The sequence below is a fragment of the Pogonomyrmex barbatus genome, unplaced genomic scaffold (genome assembly GCF_055798465.1).
Source record: "Pogonomyrmex barbatus isolate J1 unplaced genomic scaffold, ASM5579846v1 scaffold13, whole genome shotgun sequence".
Lineage (NCBI taxonomy): Eukaryota > Metazoa > Arthropoda > Insecta > Hymenoptera > Formicidae > Pogonomyrmex > Pogonomyrmex barbatus.
The window spans coordinates 2909671-2927543 of NW_028297109.1; the positions used below are offsets into that span (position 1 = coordinate 2909671).

Here is a 17873-nt window from a genome sequence, read left to right on the forward strand (position 1 = left end):
GCGATGCACTCGCCGATTCTCGTGTTCGCCGCGAAACGCACGGCTTCCAATGGTAACGCGGAGCCTCCTCCCTCCTGTCGTTCGCCCGCTCGAAGGATAAGCGATCGTCGCCGAGCGATCGGCGCTGCGTACGGATCGACCTCGGGGCCGGTCGGATCGACTGACGTGGTAGATCGAGAGTGGCGAGTGGACGCGCGGGGCGAATCCGGCGACCGCATCGGTGACTAGTTACGCGCGAATGGCCTGCGGAGCGGACGTTGAAATCGCAAAGCGGTGCAACGACGATTGCGATTAGCCTCCTTACCTCCTCGATCGTTCCAAACGAGATCGGCGAATAACTTTTAGAGCAAAATGGTCCTGTTCACGATAATCGCGAGAGTGTCAGATGGCCTGCCACTAGCAGCAACCATGCAGGACAACGAACAGGTTAGAAATGTGTGAAACGTCACCTTGTCATCAGACGTCCTGTTTTTGCCTCTGTAATTAACTCCTAACGAGAACGCATCGATGAAGGTCTCCTTTTTAAAAATGAATCAGAAAGAAGCTTAACTCGCTAAATCTAAAAAATTGGAGCAAGAATCTATTATACTTTATCAGATATATAATATATAATATGTAGATTAATTGAATTCTGTTTTCTGTCATAGGATGGTAAAAATATCGTGGAGTATCAGAATCAAGCAAAAATGCTATTTAGAAAATTAGGTCCACAATCTCCATCAAGATGTACTCTGGAAACTGGTCCATATCTTTTCCAGTAAGCAATAATCGCTGTTAAGCTAATCAATCTGATCAATGTGTACTTTAATAAAATTGTTCGTTCTATTATATTTTGTTTACAGCTATTTAATTGAAAACGAGGTGTGTTATCTGGTATTATGTGAAAGAAACTATAGTACACGCGTAGCTTATAGCTATTTGGAAGATATAGCACAGGAATTCCATGCTCAATATGGCAAACGTGTAAATACAGTGACTAGGCCTTATACTTTTATCGAATTCGGTATGCTATAGAATAATTTGAATAATATGCTAGATAAATATAGTATTGATTTTATTATTGTTTGTTTCTAGATACATATATTCAAAAAGCCAAGAAGATCTTCTCCGATAGTAGATCTCGCAGGAATTTGAACACTCTTAATAGCCAGTTGCAAGATGTACAAAGAATCATGGTACAAAATATTGATGACGTTTTACAAAGGGGTACTGTACTCTCAGGTAACGTGAAAAGCTGTTTACCTAAAGGACCAGAAACTTGAATGAAGATATTAATGTGTACTAATATTATTAATTATATCTTGCAGAATTGGATACAAAGACACAGAATTTATCTATGCTGTCGCAAAAATATAAAAAAGATGCAAGACATCTAAATAGTAAATCGATGTATGTGAAAGTTGTTGCTGGTCTTGTTGCATTTTTGGTCTTCCTGTTATATTTCTTCATTCTTTAGTTACACAATACAACACAAAAAAATTTCGATATGCAATTTCGAATGCATAAAAGGTACTCCATCTCCAAGACTAGATACTTTCATTTATTTCCTGCATAATTGCAGAATATTTCTGATTCCAACATCTACTTATAAAAAAAGGAAAGTTTAAGATTGACATATAAAAAAAATGCAAAAAGTGTAATTATATTGATGTATACCAAACTGAGTTTAAATTTATGAAAATACAGTATATAAATTATTCAGTAAAATATATTCAACGATTTTTAGCGCTGTGCAATAATCAATAAATCTTTTTGTTATTTAATATATAAAAATGATGTACAATTAACTTTTTATATTATTTTCATCGTTTTAGAAGTCTTAAAGAAACGAAAACGATGCGACTTTATAAAGAGACAAAATCATTTGATCATTTTTAAAATATTTTAGTAAATATTTATATACTTTCCCATTCCTCTAGTTTGCTTAGTTTGTGTAAATTACATTGTTTCCAAATCATCGATTTCGGTAGAAATTTCACAAACGAAATAAAGACATTATAGATTTCTATCGCTGATGAAATTATATCGATATCATTCCTACATCTCTGTTTGTTAAATCGTGCAGCTTGTGTGATTCTCTTTGAAATCTCAAATATAACCGTAAGAAAATATATTTATTATTTTTAATCGTGAATGTATTTTGGGTGGTGTGCAGATATATTATATTACCAATGGAAAAGGAACCAATTAAAAAAATGTATTATAGATGGCCATACATGTCATTAATGTTATTACATTTGTATGTATTTCAACAACTGTATTAAAATTATAATGGTGATGTATTTACAATAAAAATATCCATGTATAAGTAAATATAAATATTTATAAATAACAAATATAAATTTTTCACATCTTTACTAAATGTTCATAATATGGTATATCAAGTGACTGTCTGCTCTTTTTTGATTTGTTGTCTGTCTTTTCATCATCAGATCCCGAAAAATCATTGAAGAAATAATTTACTGGTTCATCTTCCTTTTTAAATCTGTTATCATTGTATCTTTTTCTCGCTCCATTATTTGTATATTCTGCATCACTTGTTTCTTCATCTAAATAAAAATATATATGCAGATATATATATATATATATATATATATATATATATAAAACATTTATATACTATTGTAATGAATGCTTACCCGTATCTATAATCTCATATATATTTGTGTGATCTTTCATAATGACGTGTAATGTCGGAAATTCCAGTACGGTTTTATTTTCTAAATTTTCTTTTAGTGTAAGCGTAAGATCCAAATCATAATACCTAGAAAATTATTATAATTAGCTGGGTACCTTAATTATGATTAAATATAAACATAAAAAGCATATTTACCTAGAAATTGCCTTCTTTACTTTCTCGGCTTTTAAAAGAATCTTGATACCACTTAATCCAACTGCTCTATAAAACTGCAGTTTATCAGCTAAAGCCAATCTTACGTTCAACTTTTCAATATCAGTCTCTTCGACAGATGAGATTGGATCCAATACTTGTTCTATTAATGTTGATAATCTTGTATTATCTAGAGCTCTGCATAAATATAAATATAATGAATTACTATTCATTTAAAACTGTCTATACTTTACAAAATGACATGACTGTACTTATTCATACCTATTTACTATGCATTTTGTATTTTCAGCTTGTGGAAAAATCCATTCTAGACGCCAAAACAATTCATTGGTCTTCCAATTCAGGTACGTAGTGTTTTCCTTGTGACGAGTGAAGACTTGTGGCATAAACAACAGCGTTATTTTTCTATGGCTTGCGGCACATCTCAATTTATGTAGATGCTGGAAAAAAGGATATAAATTTGATACTTTTAAATGTAAGATATATATATAAAAAAAAAAGAAAGACGAAAGCTATCTTACCATTGGTAGAACAACTTGACGTGTATACTTTACTTCTGGATTTCTTTTTTTTGTCTCAATTGATCTGCCAACCTGCTCGAGAAAGCGATAATCTGCAAAATATCGAGTACTAAAGTCTCAAGACAACTGCGATAACTTGGATGATGAAAAAAGTAAAAATAAATGAAGAAAGAAGTCTCTCTCTCTCTCACCACTCAATAAATCCAGATCAGTGAATGATGTTAGAGGAATAAACTTCGTCTTATCCCGGATTCCATCGCAGTCCAGCTCTTTCTTGTGGACGTTCACGCACGTGAGAGAACAGGTTCTAACCTCGCATTTCGGACACGTGTACCGTGCTTTTGCCGCATCGCATACTTCGCAATTTTCCAATCTAGAATTAAAAATAGAAATAAGTTAATCAAAACAGTTGTCGTCGCAAGAGATCTTAATCGATCTTTATTGTTAAGTAAAAATCAGGCGTTTTTGCTCACTTTCTTGCGGTAGCCGCCATCCTTCCAAGTTATTTATTTGCATCCATCTGAATGCGTATGTTGGATGCGTAGAAATAGATGCGCATGCACAGATGTGGGAAATTCGATTGTATTCGCGCTATGTTTTAATAATATTGAACAACATATTGTTGGAATTGAAATTGAAATATAATCTTCCTGATCATTTTTGTCAAGAAAACATAATTTATGGTTGATACAAAAAGATTGAAACATAATCGATTTAGAGAAAGAAAGAAATAGGACTTTATTATAACAATAACAGAAGATAAATAACAATAATTAAATAATTTTTTAACTAACGAGACAAAATGTGTGTAAACAAGGAAAATAAAAAATTTATTACTGGATATTAATAAAATTGAATTATCACAATACATAGTTTCAGAAATATTAATATTATAGAGTTAATCAGAATATAATTGTTAATCCTGCTATTTATTAAATTGATAATATTTCTTGCAATCCTGCATTAAATTTGTGACACAGATTAATTCATCTAATTGTAAGTTAAAAATTATGGCAAGAATTATGGCGTGAGTTTGTCAAGTCCAAAATAATTTTTATTTATGTTTTTTTTTGTCTCTTTTTGTTTGTGCGTATATACAACATTCTTTACAACTGTAGGCTCAGATAAATTGGTAACTTTTAATGAGACAGGTCATTTTTAAAATAAATATTAATCACAATTTTTAACTTGAAAGTGATTAAGATACGCATTAGCATGAAAATCAGTTTGAGAAACAATTACAATAACTACTATAATTGTAATTACAATTATAATAGAACTATAAAATAGAATCTATAACTTGATTTATATGCGAAATTAATTATAATTTACTAATTAATGGAATAACAAAAACTATTCACAAGAAACACATCTCATTGTACGAGTGATACTGACTGCTCGTACGTATCTTCACGAAGTTAAAATAAAAGAAAGGAAAGGAAGAGAAAGAAAAAGAAAAAGCGCAATATAACAAGAGTTCAGTGTAATGCATGTATGCTGCTTTCGTGAATAAAGCAATCTCTTCGCCTTTATTCGATGAAGCGTGATTGTGACGATCACGAGACTTCTAAAATTATCTTCGTTGCACATCGCGTTTCTTATATTGTGACCTGGTCGTACAATAAGTACAATAGCAGTGACTTATTGCGAAAGCGCTTTACACTGTTTGCAATTCTCCATTCGCTCGTTGAATTCCTCTATCTGCAACGTCATCTCGAAGAATTTGTATTTGTCGTGGATATTCCGCGTGGCAGTGCGCAAGATGTTCTGAGGACTCGTTCCAGGCTCTACAAATAATAACATTCTGTACTTTTAGTAAAAAAAAATCTATTAAGATTTCAGAGATAAATAATGTGTATTAGATGCAAAAATGCAAAAATTTATTAAGTTCCAAATAGGGAAACGAAAAAGCTCTGAGGAATCTATTACGTTATCTATTAGAATTTCAGAGTCTAAAAATACAAATTTTTTAACATGTCTTATGATGATGGTATACTTATTTCAAGTCTTATGGTATGTGTAGTTGAATTGCATAAAATGCATAAATAAGAAGTACACACTGGATTATATTTTTGGATGTACGTACTTATAGCGAGATGCGCTGACAAAGCGGTCTTGTCGAGAGAGAGCGCCCAGATTCTAAGATTGTGCACCTTAACGACTCCATCTATTTGCATAAAGGTGTTCTCCACTTGAGAATACTCGAAACCCTTGGGAATTCCTTCCATCAGAACATTGACTACATCTTTAATAATCGCCACCGTAGTGAGGATAACTAATATAGAGAAGAGGAATGTACATATTGGATCCACTATACTCCAACTTGGCTGAAATATAAATTGATCATTAAAACTATCATAGACATATATATGTCTTGGAATTACATTTTTGATAAGAAAAAAGAGTGTTGCAAATTTGTTACTTAAATTTTACGAAATTTCTCGATATAAGAGATGAATATAATTTGATAAAAGAAGTAACACAAAGAAATGCAAAAACGTTAATTTTCCATAATTTTATATCTGCCAGAAATGATAAAAATATATAAAAGTATACATAAATTACTGATGAAAAGTTGAAGATACCTTAAAATAAATAATTAACGCGGCAATGAATACTCCTATGCTCTGAATAAAGTCACCCAAAACATGGATGAAGGCGGCACGCACGTTGATGTTCCTTTTCGCATGCTCCCCTTTGAGATCATCATCAAGCGCATTCTCCACATCATGGCTTTCATCGTGTCCACCATGACTATGTCCGCCGTGGCTGTGTCCGCCGTGACTATGGCCATGCTGATGCAGTGACAGGCCCATTCTGCAATGCCAAATTATATATAGTACCTGTATTTCTCTCTAAAACGAGTCTAATTTCGAAAATTTTGTTACATTCGATTTATATTTCTGAATAATTAATTAAATAATTAATTAAGTAATTCCTTTAAATGGAAGATTCGAACTAATTCTTTTAAACAGAATTTTTAACCAGCCATCAATTCTCAAAGATGTCCGATTAAAAATTTTATATTCTAATTATTGCAACTTGTATGAGCATCACTCGTGATTACATTACACAACATCCGATTAATTGTATATGCCAATTATAATTCAGATTGTTATAAGAATTTCGTGAACATGAATCGTGCACAGAATTATGATTCACTATTGCTACACATGAATCGCTGCTGAATTGCGTAGAAAAATAAATATTGTCGTTAAAATGATATCACTAACACTAGATTTACCGCAACACCAACTGCAGACGTGATCAGCATCACCGTTGCGTCTAACTTAAAGTCTTTATGGACGATTCTTTCGATCGCGAGGTAGAATAAGATGCCGGTGACCACCCATATTAACAAAACGGAAGTCAATGCTCCGATGACCTGTAACATATAAAAAGTTTCTTAAGTTTAGCTGTTAACTTCTAAATCTAAATTAAATTACGTTCACCTGTCAATATCAACAAATCTTATCTTATGATAGTCTTGACTTACTTTATCTTAACATCCATATCGGGGAAAAACAAAAAGTACTCACCTCCGCTCGATACCAACCAAAAGGCATTTTTCTGGTGGCTGGTCTGCCCGCGACCCAGATAGAAAAAAGAGATATCATAAATGACGCAAAGTCAGTCAACAAATGTGCGGCATCAGTCGCTATCGCCAAACTATTTGATAATACTCCGCCTAAAATTAAAAGAAAAAAAAAAAGAAAAAAAAAAGAAAAAAAAAAACAGTTAACTTGCTGCGATAATTGTCTGTTTTCGTAAATAACCTTTACAAAGTATTCTCTTTTATATATCGATAATGTCATCACGTATTTTGTTGTATTACCAGCGATTTCTGCTATCATGAAAATAACGCAGAGTACACTGGCGATTATTAACTTTCTTCGGGCTTTCTTGTCGATCTCCTCGTTCCTTTCCCTGTGACAATGATCTTCCGGGGATACTAAAATAATTACAAGAAAAGAATACAATATTAGCAGAGTTTATTTAAAAAAAAAAAAAAAAAAAAAAGATTATTTAAAAAGTCTGACTCGCCAAACAAGAATTAAAAAGTAATCTCTTCGAGATTAGTTAAAAACATCGATGAGAGAAGTGATCATTCTTCTTATAATTATTTATTATTATTTCTATTTTTGGATGTGATTTTTATTAAATTTTTAAATAGCCTTTTAATTTTATTTAATTATTTTAAATATGCATGGAGGGAAACACACTTATCGGATTTTGTTGATAATCCGCAATTGTATCGTCGGTAGAGCCTTTCACCACCGTACAGCAACCAGACAATTTTCCATGAACACAGAAGATGACCTTCCGTGGAGATATTTCACCTTCCTCATCTTCGTTATTATTCGGAGGAATGCTCGTCCCATATCCATAAATGGCCTTGTCCTTGAACCTGCAATCCATCATAAATCCATTCTTTCTTTTTTCACTGTCAATATCGTTAAAGCAGCTTAAAATAAAATAAGACATAAGACATCATTTTTACAGAAGAATATTTGAAACTCGCTGTAGATTTCTTGCTTGTGAACATTGTGAGGAAAATCCTACGCTTCCGATTACGAATTCTTATTTATATTAGATCTTTTCTCTCACTATAAATGACGCGTGGCGATCTCACTATAAATGGCGCACTCTTTCTTATAATGCGTAATAGAAGAAAGTGATTACGTATTAGCGAAATAACCGCGTGTAGCTTGTTGCCGATGAGTCAGTGAAAAATATAACATCTTCGTAGAGCCATTATTCTCTTTTAATTAGCTTCATCAATCGTGACAATTTTATTTAATTGATCTCTCTCATGGCGTTCAGTTTTATTTCATTGAATAGATACAAATTTTGTCAAAACAAATTTTGGAATGAACAAATCGTAATATCAAGATTAGATCACGTTAATCCTTTTATCATTCCTACTTCTTGGCTTTCTTAGATAAGATTTAAGGAAATAAAATTATTCTTGCTCTATGTGATAAGAGGAAGTTATAAATGACTAAAAAACTCGATATAAAGTTTACATAACTGCCAAAAGTAAAGTTCGAAACAGCTTTTAACAGCTGAATTTTTATCCAGAAGAATTTCAAGAAAATTCATGGAAAATCTATCAGCTTTATCAGTTGGACTTATTTGACAGAAAAACCTTATTTAATATCTCTTACATTTTATCGAGTTAGATAGATTTATTTATAATTCAAGCATTTCTTAAAATTAGATAGTTTTAAAAGAAAATAACGTATGTAAGAAAAGAAACTGCAGAATAATGAAGAATTATTACATCGAGGACAGAAGAGAGTATTTTTACTCCATTCTAATTACGCAACTAATTCTATGATTAACCAGACGGAAACATTTAAATAAATAATTTGTATTGTTGACAATATTACACGTTTTAACAGAGATAATACATAATAGACACGGATACGTGACCAGTTTTTATCGCTTTTCACAGAGCGCTATTATCTATCAGCCAGATATCAATGATGCCTTGCGCAAATGCGCATTCGTTATACGCGTTCCTCGGCATTCCCCTATCACTGGCTGTGATTCAATGACGATGACAATGATGCCGTGTGCAAAATCACACGATCGATGAAGATGAAGGCTCGCGATAATCGCGCGCCTCACTGCGTTCGGAAGTGTGTGGAAAATTTGAATCCGCATTTAGAAGATGTTTCTTTGAAACATTTTCATATTGTACATTTATGCATGTAAATGTAACATGTATAATACAAGTATAATTATTAATATATAATTGTGCAAAATCACACGAGCGAAGAATATCGATAAAGGTGGAAGGATCGCGTGCGTCGGAAAATTTACGCTCGGAAAATTTGTGCGGAAAATTTGAATTCACGTTTGGAAGATTTCCTCGAAACATTTTTATATCACATTACATTTATGCACATAAATGTAACGTGTGTAATACAAATTTAATTAATATATAACGATAACACAAATCGCTTCAAACTTAATGTAGAAATCCGCCTGCAAATTATAATGTTTGATCGCTCGCCGAGCTCACGGAGCTCATAATTTCCATCGCATCGCGAGTTACACCTATACCTATACCTATTTTTTTTATCGCATAGCCTTAATCTTCTCAGAGGCCCCATATTCACGAGGGTATCGGTGCGGAAAAGGAAGGCCGACCGTCGGATTCTGAGAACATATCCTTCAGCTAGACGAACGAAAGGCACCGTGACCGTGCCGAATATTCATGAAAATTCGCGATGGATCAAATGCTCGCTGATTTTATGGGTTTTTGCCGACGAAGGTGTTAAAGATGAAACGTGGAGAATATGAGAATAATGTGTATCTTGGGCAACAGACTTCCTTTCGTTTACGATATGTCGTGTTTGCTTATTGCTTATCTCTTCTCCTCCTACGCTTGCCAAGTCAATGAGGAAATGATAAATGATTTTACAATTGTGTGGAAATTTATTATCGTTTACACGACGAATGGGAAACCATAGTTAGAAAGTTTCTCAGCTTCTTCGTTATTTTATTGCCGAGATGCTCCTTGCTTACGGCAATTATCTGCCTGTTAATTTATTTTGGATCGGTTGAATGACCGATCGAAATAATTAGCGGATTATCATCGAGCTCTTGAATAATCAGGTGCACCAACGGATTAATAACCGACGACTCGTCGAATCGATTCACCGTCATGTTATCCGACACCATGTCAGTGTTTCGTATTAATTATACTGTGATAATACGAGAATAACAGTCTCGCCTCGTCAAGAGAGAGAACCATTCGCATAGGCGTCGACAAAACGTTTCATAAAAAATGTATCGCTGATATGACAGGAATTCTGTGGTATTATCAGTCTCTTAATAAAAATAGTCTAGTCATGTTTTAATGTTTACTAGCAATTAGAAAATAGATAGCAAATTGGAAATTTTCAATAAAAATGTGATCAGCTGGATAATCAGTCAGGTGAAAAATTATTAAAAATTATTATCCGGGAGAAGAAAGAGTATTTCTCTCTCTCTCTCTTTTTTTTTTTTTAATATTTCGATTAATTATAATTTGGAATTATTTCGAAAAAAAATTCGAGCGTGACGCCTTCTGCGACGCCTATGATCGTTTTAGGCTCGCACGATCGCGCACGCGAGTGCACCTCCCCGCGATAAAACGTGATCGTTACACTGGCTGTAAAATTATCCACTTCGCAAATGCCACTACTTGGCACTTGTGACTTAACGCGAGATAACAAGCGTGCCTACATAACTCAATGGTGTTGGGTGGAGATGGATTAACCTACAGGAGTAAAAGGAGGTGAGTCCTACAGCCCGATGTATAACGTGTAAATTGCGTTTCGATTAAACAATCGCGGACTGATGTTGATTCGTTGTTCTTAATCCTTGGAAAGCGTGGTGCGCTTATAATAACCGGGCAAAAAAGGGCAAATAAAAAATAAAAAACTTGTGGTATATGCGGTTTCGCAGGTACGATGCGCTAACGAGAGAGAGAGAAATCCGAGAAGTCGACCGCAAACGATCGTCAAACGATCGTGCTTTAAACGATCGTTGACGGTCGCTCTTTCCAGAACCGATCAACGTCCGATCTTACCCACGAGTCTTTAAAGAAGATAGAGATTCAAAGAAGTTCAGCGGGATTATCTGTATATACATTTATCTTACGTTGCCGTCTGGCATCTGTCGTGCAGTCAGCTTGATTAAGTCAACAATTTTTATATATTAATCCGCATCGTCTAACTTGAAGAAAGTATAGCTTCAATGTAGCTTCAAGAATTATTCAGATGCCAAATAACGAAACATGTAAAAGGCCGCATCTCTTAACCTGAAGAAAGTACAGCTTCGATGTAGCTTCAAGAACTATCTAGATGTCAAATAATGGAAAATGATAATTTCACTAACAATAATTCTTATCGCTGATCAACCGAATGTGCAGCTTCGATTTAGCTGGAATTATTTCATAAATTTCACGAGTATCAAACGATAAATCCATTCACGTTTTACACGGATTATTAATACGGGCAAAGAAAAAGAGACATCGGCAACGCGAAGTATTTCAAGGCTGCATTTTGAAGGTCCATGGACACCACCGCAATGTTTTCAGGTCACTCGAAACTAGTCCCGTTATTCCGACATTTCTGACACTTTGCTGGAAATACCTCGTGATGAACAAAAACAGAGCCGGGATCACGCAAGAGTGCACTCCTTATCCTCTTATCATTCTTGTCCGAGTAATTCCTCGTAACTGATGATTTACCATTTACGTGAATAATGCCAACGCAATTTCCAAGTTCAACGATGTTTATACGCAGGGAACGCCAAAAAATGGAGCAAAAAACTGATATACGAAAAATTATCAGCAGAACGCAACGAGATAACGTTCTCGTCAGAATTCTTTTTTTATATGGAGAGATTTCACTTCATGGAATATAAAATAAAATGTACGGGCAAAGGAAATTTTCCAAAGTTAACGTATAAAAAATGATCATGTACGTTGGAAAAGATAAAAATAGGAGAGAGAGAGAGAGAGAGAGAGAGAGAGAGAGAGAAACTTAGCTATTTTGTATAAAACTTGAATCAACAAACAACGTTGGGGAAAAACCTGATTTGTCACTTTTACGGAGAATTTGTGCCGACAGCGGTTTGATAGGAAGAAACGTGCGTTTTTTGTTAATGCTCACGAAACTGATTGCATGTCTTCGCGTGCGATCATTGTATTAGAGATCCTGTCGCGTGGCAAAGTGAAGGGGAATCGCGGCCTTGCTGTTTGCAGAGTTACAATGCGCGTCGCGTATGGCAAAATTGCCGCATAATTTCGGCAATCTGCGAGTCAGTTTTCCGACACGTTAACACGCGGGGACATTGTTCGACGAAAGAGAAATCGAAGAAGAAAGCTTTCACGATGACAATGTAACGACGAAGGGCGAAGGCAGTCGAATTATTCTCATCGACAAATAATAATATTTTGATAATATTTCATCGTCCTCCATGTTTATGTGTTGGATTCTTCCAACTTACGTGACGTAAGTACAATACATCTTTTTTTTTTAACGAGAACTTAACGCTTAATTAATGCGAGGCGTTACATTCTCGTTAAAAAAATTCTCTTACGTTCCTAAAGGATAGAAAAATTAAGTTTCACGAGTATAAATCCAAAAATCCTAAAATGTTTTATATATTTCTGATTTTGGAGAAACGTGATATCAAAAGATAGCATTCAATAATTGATGATGTAATTTTTCAAAACAACTCTCCTCGCAAAGAGTTAATTTTCCAATCAATTATTCCAGACTTTCCATTTGCCGATGTAATTTGATATTAAAAATATAAAAACCTATAACACAGTAATACATTTAAATAGGAGTGGAAGCTCGACAAGCATAATCACGTGTAAAGATCAACGGTGAGTGTAAAGATCATTTCCAAAAGATTTTCCAAAAGATATCCCTTTTCTCTCTTGAGAAACGACACATTCCAATTTTTGATTCCACCAGATATCACTTATCAAATTTTCACGGAACACCATCTAGCTTTTCTTTCAACTTCAGAAATCAGCTCGTCACAAATTATGAGAAAACAAGTTAGTCGCTCATCAAAACGCGTCTCTCAAAGTGGAGCAAACTAAAACGCGCTATTCGGAATCACGATCCGGGGTCGACAACGATCTCTCGAAAGTTTCCACGACCTCGCGAAATTTTCCGCTTACTAATCCTGCGCGGCGAGGATCGCGACTTCGAAAGGAACTCACAGCTTGATCTTCTCGTCATCCATGATCGATCCCGAGGTGGAGCGTTCGCGGTTCCAGCCAGCTCGCGGATCGAGCCGGCGATCGTGCGACGTCGTCGTGTCGGTCTTCCTCCGATGAGATCTGTCCGGCGATTCCTCGTTTTATCGAATGCCAAGTGCCAGAAAAAAAAAAAAGGCAGACGAGATCGTCGGAGGCAGAGGAGTGCGGCGATGGAGACGGCGGACGGAGGAGGGAGACCCGCGGCGACTGGGTGCGTGCTGTAATCGGCAAACTCGCGTGGACGTCGTCGTGTTGTCGTCCTCCGGACGACCGGATGGACGCGGATCGACTGCACCCGTCACTCTTCCGATGAGGAACGAAAGCGCGGACACGACATGCCACTCTTTCGGTGGAAGAGGGCCCGTGCTCGGCCCGGGCCCGCTCGTCCGACAGATAAAAGATTCAACAGCGATCTCTCCCTCTCGTGCACGCGCTCTCTTTCTCTTTCTCTTTCTCTCTTTCTCTCTCTTTCTATCTTTCTCTCTTTTTTTTTATTTATTTTTCCCTCTCGGTCCCTCTGCCTTTCCTCTCAGTTGGCCTGTCTTTATCGCGGATCCCCACCCGTCGTTTCTCTCGCTCCCTTTCTATCTATTATCTCCGTCTCCGTCTCTTTCTTCTATCTCCATTGGGAGAAGATACGTCTCCGTCGTAATCGGGTCTTCGTCCCACACGTCTCGACGTTCACAAAGTACACAGATCGTTTTTTGTTTTTGTTTTTTTGTTTTTTTTTAGCAAGCCGTAAAGCCAAGTGTCTTTGAACTCGTCTGGGAGAAACCGCCGAGGAAAAAGTAGCTCCGCCTCGAATCGCCGATCGAATTAGCTGCTTTTTAGGCGAAGATATTTCTTCTTCTTCGTCGCGTGCATTGCTCAATCATTAAGACTTCTTAACATCCTGTTGTTGGATTACGTGTACCACTGACCGCCGCGGAAATACGGCGTGTCCCGAGAGTTTGGCGGTTCCGCGCGTTCATTTCGTCAACAGGTGCTTTCACAAGTCAAATCCGGTTTATTGCGTGTCCGCAACAGATTTAACAGTCGCGCGTATAATAATTCGCGAGATTTATCGGCGAGCGCGTGGTCGATCGTCGCCGTGGTTTATCCCTCTCTCGTACACCGACGTCTTCGACAGTAATCGTGCTCACTCCAACACCCGTCTTATCACTCTCGCTCGAGAGTCTCGAACGAGACACCGCGGAACCGAGATAGCGCGATTCTCCACCTGGCGAACTTCCAAAGGCAGGATCGACGATCGCTTTTTGCGGGAAATTTCGTCGACTTCGACCTCGGAGTCAACAAACAAAAGGAAGATATTCCTCGATTCTAGGGGGATGTGTGTTTCTCTTCCCTAAAAACCTCACCGATATGGATCGGTAGCGGGAAGATCCGGAGTTGATCCCGTTGGATGACGCGGATCTGAGCGAAAGTTTACCGTGCGACCGTCCGTCGATCACGCGGTGGATCACACCGTGGATCGTGGATCGAGACTGAGCGAATGGCGAAGGTAGAATAAACACGCAGGCACGTTCACGTAACTTTCCACATCTAGGGAGGCACCGTGAGGCGCACGTGATGCACGAACGATTCAGAGATCGCGTCGAGCGCGCGTGCCGATTGCGCGAGGAAGTGGATTTCGTAACGGGGCACTTCCTGCGATCGTGTCACACTTCGACTATGAGTTAGATAGATTTCGACGATCGACCGAGAACACCTTGTGGAAAGCTCGGACACTTTCGAAAGGGATATAACTGCACGGAGAAACAATACACGAGAGATTTGCATGTATAAATAAGCATGATAAGTAAATTTAAAGAGCTTCAAACACTCCTGAGAGACAAATATCTCTTCTTGTTAAACTCGTAAATAATTAAAATAAAATTAAGCTAAAGAAAAATGATAATAAAATAAATTAAAATATTAAACAGTAAATTAAGTAATAAAGTAAACAAATTAACAAATTTATCGGTGTCAAAAATGTTTATCTAATTTTCAATTTTAGTTTAATAACAAAAGAAACACAATTCTTATGTATTTTCTTTCTTTTTCTCTTTTTGTTGAAAATTAAAATAAATTAAAATAAAGAAAAAAAACGATAATGAAGTAAATTAAAACAAATTTAATAGTGTTAAAAAACGTTTGTCTGTTTTTTTCTTTTTCTTTAAGTGTTAGTTTTAGTTTTAGTTACGTGACAAAATTATTTAATTAAACTTTGTATAAAAATCAGCTATTCGTAACGATGTGATAAAATATTAAAGATTGTCTATTACGCATATTTGTTTTTAAATGCCAATAGTCAGCTGTTATGATTTGCATCGCACATCATGGATCAATGATGCGCAATGCAAATATATGTTGCGAGATACCCGAGTAAAACAAATGTAACGCGAGGAGCTGAGGATACTTATAAATTATCTCTAGCAAACTGGGTCTTGCTATCGGTAGCTTAAACACGACACAGAAAATTCAACATGATGCAACGCGGAAATTCACTCTAAATCGTACGCCCATTAAATTAATCCAGAATCTCCGTAATATTCTGAAATTACAAGCAGCAATTGAAATCGATTAGAATTAAATCCGGACCATTCGCCGAGATAAAATTTAGCAAGCCTGGAGTAAATAATAATAGCGATTCTTTTTTACACATCGCGAGAAATCTGAAAGCGAGAAGTACAAGAGCAATTCTGAATTTTTTTGTTATTTACTCATCGACAATGCAGCCGAAGTTCATCCTCGCGGTGGTCGGCATTGGTGGTGCTCGTCAATCAAGACTATCGGCTCCTACCTGATGCGATGATGTTTTGTAACTCGTTCGGCATATCGCGAGAACGAGGGGTAGGGTTTCGTGTAAAACAATTGGATACTTGGGGGGGTTGCATTTTTACGTTTACTCGGAAACGTGATCCGGACCGCGAGAAAAAAGATCGTGGAAGTGTTGAAAATAATTATACGTATCGTTGGATGACCTCCGTCTATCTATCAAAAACCACGTGTACAAATGCCGTAGAACCGATGACAAAAAAAGCGTAAATGGCCGTAGGATTTTTAATGATTGCCATGTCCCTGGTGCAAATAGTTTAATGCGCAATTCTATCTTTTTTGAGGAATTGTATTGCAATTGCTGTAATGTCGACCGAAACCATAAAATTCATTGGTGACAACTTTCTGTGACGACACAATTTTCGAGAAAAATAATTCTATATTTTTGTTACTTTCAAGGTGGTGTGTTTGGTCGATAACATGCTATCGCAATGGATTTCAAATTATAGATAAGCTATGCAATTTGATGCAAATTTATAAAGTAACAAAGTAAAAATGTGAACAATTTCTACAATAAACTACAATAAATTTATTCAAAACAGATTTTAAACCCTCCAAATCGGAAATTAATTTAAATATTTTTGTACTCTTTGTTTATTTCATTTTCTGTTTATCCTTTAGCCGAGGTATCGTTTTAAATAAATTATTTAAACTTGCGGTTGAGCCGCACGTGTCTAAACTATCTAAATGAAAATTTTACTGCGAAGCATGTAAAAATAAGAAATATACGTTTCTCCCAGCGCGATTGTCAGATACTCGGCGAAAGAACTTGACGACGAAGACACGTGTCGTTCTTATTAGGAAGTTCGAAGGTAAGAAAAAAATTCGAGTAACACATCAAAATATTATCAAAACGAGACTTACTCGTTGGCTCTGTTGTTTTGCTCGATGACGACGGTAACGATTTCTATATCCGCGGAATGATCTCCACTGTTTTCCATGTCGCTGTGAATTTTCCGGGTGGATCGTCGCCGAGGAGAAGCGCGAACCACGCGGACGCGCGAGCATCGAACAATTGACAGAAGTCGACCGCGCCAAGCGCGACCGCGCAGCCAAAGCAAATCTGCGACAGCGCGGGGTTACTATGCGTCGGGAGATGTCATTAGTGCGTGGCGGTCTGGTTCTCTCTCCTGATGTGTGTTTACATAAATATTATGAAGGGACGAGGAAACGCGCGCACGAGACGACGACCCGGATCGGTTCATCCGATATCTTCGCATCTCCACGAGAATCGTCGACAAAAAAGTCGCTCCTGGATCCGACGTACAGAGATGCGAGATGCGACCAGTTCGCCCTCCTCCGATTTCACGCTACCATCGATCGAAGAATTAAGTGAAACACGATAAGTGACGATAAGCGCACTTTATCGCGTGAAATTATTCCATTTTCTACGACCTCGTATGTCACGGTCGATCCTCGATTAAAAGATGGTGAACGAAATGAATTTCACGTGCCCGATCGTTGATCTCTTATTTCCATTCGACACAATCGAATTCGAGGATCGTTGGATTATTTATGGGATGATTGGGTTACAGAAATGTGTCAAATTTCTTCGCTCGTCTCGCTCTGATTCACTTCACGGCCGCGACGATTAAAATAAATTCCCACGAAAGACACAATTATTATTACCGCATGCAACGATCCGTGCTGAAAAAATATATCGCAAAAAACTCGTTATTAACAATAAAATTAAATTTTTGTACCTATGAATAAAAATTCATTTGTCTGTACAGACAAATTTATTTATTTTCAAATGTACCAACATTTTAACTCTGACTAAACTTTGTTTCTCTCTCTCTCTCTCTCTCTCTCTCTCTCTCTCTCTCTCTCTCTCTCTTTGTTCATTATATAGGAGGAAATTATATTGAAGATATTTTACAAATGTTACAAGTTTATTTCTTATAAC

The 17873-nt window shown here is 36.5% G+C and overlaps 3 protein-coding genes and 1 long non-coding RNA gene across 7 annotated transcripts; 2 read left to right on the top strand and 2 right to left on the bottom strand.

Moving 5' to 3' along the window:
* Nucleotides 1-42: 42 nt before the first annotated feature.
* Sec22 (vesicle-trafficking protein SEC22) lies at nucleotides 43-2342 on the top strand. The gene is made up of 5 exons (XM_011642992.3): nucleotides 43-426; nucleotides 648-757; nucleotides 843-1003; nucleotides 1075-1221; nucleotides 1308-2342. The coding sequence occupies exons 1-5, from the start codon at nucleotides 352-354 to the stop codon at nucleotides 1454-1456; spliced, it is 642 nt and encodes a 213-aa protein (XP_011641294.2). The 5' UTR covers nucleotides 43-351; the 3' UTR covers nucleotides 1457-2342.
* LOC105429804 (box C/D snoRNA protein 1) lies at nucleotides 2223-3991 on the bottom strand. The gene is made up of 7 exons (XM_011642985.3): nucleotides 3846-3991; nucleotides 3564-3745; nucleotides 3373-3464; nucleotides 3113-3291; nucleotides 2834-3028; nucleotides 2640-2764; nucleotides 2223-2549 (listed from the first exon to the last, which is right to left on the bottom strand). The coding sequence occupies exons 1-7, from the start codon at nucleotides 3863-3865 to the stop codon at nucleotides 2347-2349; spliced, it is 996 nt and encodes a 331-aa protein (XP_011641287.2). The 5' UTR covers nucleotides 3866-3991; the 3' UTR covers nucleotides 2223-2346.
* Nucleotides 3992-4849: 858 nt separating this feature from the next.
* On the bottom strand, nucleotides 4850-17710 carry LOC105429803 (proton-coupled zinc antiporter SLC30A2). Of its 4 annotated transcripts, none has more exons than XM_011642981.3 (8): nucleotides 16832-17710; nucleotides 7596-7780; nucleotides 7208-7324; nucleotides 6912-7060; nucleotides 6606-6757; nucleotides 5958-6189; nucleotides 5459-5699; nucleotides 4850-5159 (listed from the first exon to the last, which is right to left on the bottom strand). In XM_011642981.3, the coding sequence occupies exons 1-8, from the start codon at nucleotides 16906-16908 to the stop codon at nucleotides 5014-5016; spliced, it is 1299 nt and encodes a 432-aa protein (XP_011641283.1). In that variant the 5' UTR covers nucleotides 16909-17710; the 3' UTR covers nucleotides 4850-5013. The 4 variants fall into 4 exon arrangements, with proteins under 4 accessions (XP_011641283.1, XP_011641284.1, XP_011641285.1 ...); XM_011642982.3 differs by lacking the exon at nucleotides 16832-17710 and adding an exon at nucleotides 15853-16676; XM_011642983.3 differs by lacking the exon at nucleotides 16832-17710 and adding an exon at nucleotides 13112-15137.
* LOC148937560 (uncharacterized) lies at nucleotides 10527-17697 on the top strand. The gene is made up of 2 exons (XR_016138247.1): nucleotides 10527-10663; nucleotides 10834-17697. It is a non-coding gene; the product is annotated as an uncharacterized LOC148937560 (long non-coding RNA).
* Nucleotides 17711-17873: the final 163 nt, after the last annotated feature.

What these genes read in the sequence shown, in the direction of transcription:
- Sec22 (XM_011642992.3), top strand. Translation starts at nt 352, where the DNA reads ATGGTCCTGTTCACGATAATCGCGAGAGTGTCAGATGGCCTGCCACTA. An exon ending in CCATGCAGGACAACGAACAG is followed by an intron (nt 427 to 647) that starts GTTAGAAATGTG and finishes TTTCTGTCATAG; the next exon opens with GATGGTAAAAATATCGTGGA. An exon ending in ACTGGTCCATATCTTTTCCA is followed by an intron (nt 758 to 842) that starts GTAAGCAATAAT and finishes TTTTGTTTACAG; the next exon opens with CTATTTAATTGAAAACGAGG.
- LOC105429804 (XM_011642985.3), bottom strand. Translation starts at nt 3,865, where the DNA reads ATGGCGGCTACCGCAAGAAA. An exon ending in GTCAAGTTGTTCTACCAATG is followed by an intron (nt 3,292 to 3,372) that starts GTAAGATAGCTT and finishes CCTTTTTTCCAG; the next exon opens with CATCTACATAAATTGAGATG. An exon ending in ATATGAGATTATAGATACGG is followed by an intron (nt 2,550 to 2,639) that starts GTAAGCATTCAT and finishes ATTTTTATTTAG; the next exon opens with ATGAAGAAACAAGTGATGCA.
- LOC105429803 (XM_011642981.3), bottom strand. Translation starts at nt 16,908, where the DNA reads ATGGAAAACAGTGGAGATCATTCCGCGGATATAGAAATCGTTACCGTC. An exon ending in TTATCAACAAAATCCGATAA is followed by an intron (nt 7,325 to 7,595) that starts GTGTGTTTCCCT and finishes TAATTATTTTAG; the next exon opens with TATCCCCGGAAGATCATTGT. An exon ending in GGTGTTGCGGTAAATCTAGT is followed by an intron (nt 6,190 to 6,605) that starts GTTAGTGATATC and finishes TTGGCATTGCAG; the next exon opens with AATGGGCCTGTCACTGCATC.